Here is a 4,301-nt window from a genome sequence, read left to right on the forward strand (position 1 = left end):
AGAAAGAAAGAAAATTAGCTTATAAAGCATTTAGCTTATAAAGGAAGTGAATTTTGTTTAGTGGTTTTTGAGTAAAGGGGGCTGAATCTTGAATTGAAGTTAATATGTTTATCTTCTTTCACATTGCAGTTTGAGATCTGTCTATCAGATATCTGCTAATGGGCTCTATGCACAACTCCACTACTCCCTGAACTTAAGGAAGCTCTTCTGTTTCCTGTCTGTCGTTTCCTTTTTTTTCTTTTTTTATTTAACAGCGTTCTGTCCGGCGATATGGCAATACGAATAAAAGAGCCCAACAGATTTTACTTTCACAATTGGAGCAGTACAGCTGTCGCCATAGTGTTCCGCTTGATTTATGCATATATATATAGCTTTATTATAATTATGCAGGGAGTTTTACAGATTATATGGACACTGCAATGTAAGTAGAACAGGAAAGGAAAAACAGAAAAGATGAAAGAAAGACAAGATAAAAGTGAGATAAAGATACTGAACTGTCTGTCATTTCTGGATGAACTGATTAATCCAGGTGTGCCATGGTCACTGAGGTCAGGCACACCTGGATTAATCAGTTCATCCAGTAGAAAAAGGCAGAAAACTTCAGGAAGAGCTGCGTTAAATTCAAGAAGTACTGGCACTGTGCATCGAGCGCCTTGGACATGTTTGTGGTTGTAACAGACAAAAATTTTAAAGTGGGATAAATGATTTTGCAAAGAACCGTAGATCTACTTCTCATTTTCATTCATGCTCATCCAGGTCCTCTTTTCTAATTAAGTTGGACTTAATGTATTATTTTTTTGTCTTTGTCTCCCCCCCGTTTCTGTAGCGCTGAAACACTCCCATCACTCCAAAACCCCTCTACTCCATAAGGACCAGTCTTCATGTTTTGACCCCACCCTCTCTTCCTGATTTGAGGCATCCTGTCTATCCCAGATTTGACGCTGCATTAATTTCTCCCTACCTACCAGAACAATGGAGTGAAAAAGACATTTTTAAAAGGAAAAAAAAACGACTTCTCCATCCCATCCTCTTGGTGTTCTCTTCTGGGAGTGGAGAAACCTGCATGCAGCCTGGAGGAGGATGAAGAGACCAACCTGCTGCTCATTTTTCCTCTCTCATTGACCGTGTCTGTGTCTTGTCTTTTTCAACACTGTATATTGTGGCGAACCATTGACAGTATTTATTCCATAAACCAAACCTTTTTTATTTCCTTGTACAGTATTTCCTATCCTGACTCAGATTCAAGGCTGCGATCTGTTCTCTGAAGCCGTTAATGTCTTCACACCCTCTTGCCTCTAATCTGGCATCCTGCTCCGGCCTGTTTGGCATTCCTTAGCGTTGGCAAGCTGTTAGCTCGTCTAGAATAGCTCTCCCCATCGACGCTTGTAAAGAGCAGCGGAGATTTACAGGCAGGCTGAAGGGGAAGTATCTGTTGTCCTTAAATCCTTACCTCTTACATGCAGTGCAGGCGCACTACCTGTCCTTTTTACCTTCGAACCTTTCTTATTCTTGGACTCCAGCCTGTCAGCTATGCCCTTTAACTAGAGGTCAGTAAACAGCCTTGTTTTATGTGGAAATGGATCAGCCATAAGTTCACCACCTCAGGTCAAAACCATGTTTATTCAGTTTGACTAATCTTCAGTGAAGGTCTTACTTTACCAACTATGCAGACCAAGCTAGAACAGTGCCTGATTGCTGCTGCTGTTAACATGGAGGTGGATCCATCCAATCGGGACTTTTGGTTTAACACTGGCTGGCTGCAGCTTCGCTCTGAAAACCATTCACCACGATAAACCATTAGAGGAGGGAGAGACTTCTTTAAGAATCAAACTTCAGACAGAAATGTCCCAATAAATTGTAATATTACCAAAAAGTGATGATGATTGTTGCTTAAGGCTAATAGAAAGCTTCGACAAATTCAGGATTGTTTTCCTGGTGACATAGTGAAGGTTAATGTTACCTGAGGCGGTCAATGAGGAGCTTCGACTGATCAGCAAACCATAAGGCTAAAATAAAAGAAATAAATTTTGACATCTTTTATTAGGACATTTAAACTTCACAAAGATAAACAAAGAATATATACACACATAGTTTTAAATGGAATAGGCAGAAGCGAAAGCTTATTTTGCCTTATTTTCTACATCAAGTCAGTGAATTTGTTTCAAAGCAATGAAGACAAATCAACGTTAAAGCCCAACTTTCCACAGATGCAGGAAGAAGAATGAGGGACAGGTAACACTGCATTTAAATCTGCTTCATCTGTTTCTGCTCTTTATCATAGCTAATCAACGTTCGTTTTATGCATTTCAAGTTATTTATGTGTTTAAGTTGTAATCCCTCACAACAAAAAGATGGAATTCAATTCAGTTTATTTATATAGCGCCCATTCATAACAAATGTCATCACAAGGCACTTTAAAATTCAGCCAGATCGTACAGTCAAATTGATTCAAAGTTTTCTTTTCTAAGGAAAATCATTTGATTGCATCAACTTGAAGGCAATCCTTCACACTAAGCATGCTTGTAGCGACAGTGGAGAGGAAAAACTCCCTTTTAACAGGAAGAAACCTCCGGCTGAACCAGGCTCAGAGTGAGCGACCATCTGCCGATTTTTCTTGCTGCTGTTCTCCCTCAGTGTTCGTAAAGCTGGTGCTCATAAAAAGATTCCCCTAAGATACCAAAAACCTTTGAATCTTTTAATATGTTATAAAACGGCTAAGTTAGCTCTTCTGAGGGCTCTAAAGGTTGAACAAAAATAAACATACATGATTCTATTCTAAAGGAAGTTTATTTATTAGGGTGTACCTGATGTCCTGATTCATTAGCAGCATCTGAAATGGAAAATTGAAGCCCTGTGCATGTAGAATATTTAGACGCAGTAATTAGGATATCTAATGTAGAAAACATTTTTCTCTAACATCATCTTACTTTTCATTTGCTTTTCTTGCAAGCCACACCCTGCAGTTTCTTTTTCTCCTTCTGGTGCCTTGGTTTTGGTCTTCTCCAAGATTTTTTCAAATGGCAGTAATTGTTTAGACACTGTAGTTTTTATTTCATTTTTTTTAAGCAAGCTCTTAACTTGGATTTAAGCACTGGTATCCAATTTTGGTCAAATCTTTTCACCTTTTAGTCTATTTGCCTTGTATAACTTTATGGAAATGAACTAGACCTGCACCCCAGCATGCCCTGAAATGTTATCTGCTGTAATTAACTTTGATTATTACTACTGTATGAAAATCATGAGAAATGAAGAAGTTTAACTGTACGCTGCTGTAAAGTTTTGACCTGCCAGAGGGCCTTGATTGAGATATTTTAGTTACTAAAAAGTGAAAATGCTTAAACATAATGTGACGTGGCATTGAAGGCTGTAAAATTGATCTCCTAATCTATTTAATTCACGCTGTGTATAAATTATTGACCATTGCTGTATAATATTTTAACTGTATTTAAGTGGTTTGCATTTTCTGTAAATCTCGATGTCATTCAAACACTCCTGATAATTTTTGTCCGGCGGTCCTCAACCTTTTATGTGTTTTATGCAAGTTGACCTTTTTTGACCTCCTGAAGAATAAAAAAAACCTACACTGTTAAACTTTGTGGAGTTTGGTTATCATGCAAAATGACTTAAATTGTCATATTCTTAAAAAAAAAAAAAAAAAAAAAACAATTGATACAGGAGTGTAGAATAACTTCAGACAAGGACAGAGCAGACTCTTTGAAAAACTACAGTAGATCTAAGCTAGTTTAAAATCACTACCTATTAAAAGTTTGATAACGAGGCGTTTTCTTCATGCACAGAACTTTCTAAGAGGCCAATAGTTGGTCACAGCCTGCAGATGGCCTTCAATTTAGTATCTGATCACATCAATCTCACTGTAGTCATTAAAGATGGACAAACCTGTAAGGAAGTGATCATTTTTCAATGAAAAAACAGAAGCATTCTTATACAATTAAACAAAATTCATAGCTGACCAGAGTTTCCAACCACCCAGTACTTAAGGACTTTGTGTTTTTCGGGAGTATAAGTATGATGCAACACAGAATACTTTGTCTCTTTACCCAAGGCAGGACTAGGGGCCATCTTCATCTTTCCACCATGGACAGAAACGAGTAAGTTAAAGAAGAGTACTAGAAGAGAAAAAAAAGTGTCATCATGGGTTAAATTATATAAGGTAACTATTAGACACATTATCATTCCTGGAAAAAGTGTGTTATCTGAATGGATGAGCGGGTAGTGAGGAGTTCTTTAAGGTGTTGCTTTGTCAACACTAGAGGGTGTGGAAGTCCATAGAGATGAGGAGG

General features: G+C 37.8%; 1 protein-coding gene across 2 annotated transcripts in view; it reads left to right on the forward strand.

Annotated features, from left to right (window-relative positions):
* LOC107086779 (protein bicaudal D homolog 2-like) overlaps positions 1 to 3,581 on the forward strand; it is a 20,625-nt gene extending 17,044 nt beyond the window's left edge. For both annotated transcript variants that reach the window (XM_015377949.1, XM_015377950.1), the window contains exon 10: positions 827 to 3,581. In XM_015377949.1, the coding sequence (XP_015233435.1) occupies positions 827 to 832 (6 nt within the window). In that variant the 3' untranslated portion in view covers positions 833 to 3,581. The remainder of the gene's footprint in view (positions 1 to 826) is intronic.
* The last annotated feature ends 720 nt before the right edge of the window (positions 3,582 to 4,301 follow it).

The sequence above is a fragment of the Cyprinodon variegatus genome, unplaced genomic scaffold (genome assembly GCF_000732505.1).
Source record: "Cyprinodon variegatus isolate N-32 unplaced genomic scaffold, C_variegatus-1.0 Scaffold161, whole genome shotgun sequence".
NCBI lineage: Eukaryota > Metazoa > Chordata > Actinopteri > Cyprinodontiformes > Cyprinodontidae > Cyprinodon > Cyprinodon variegatus.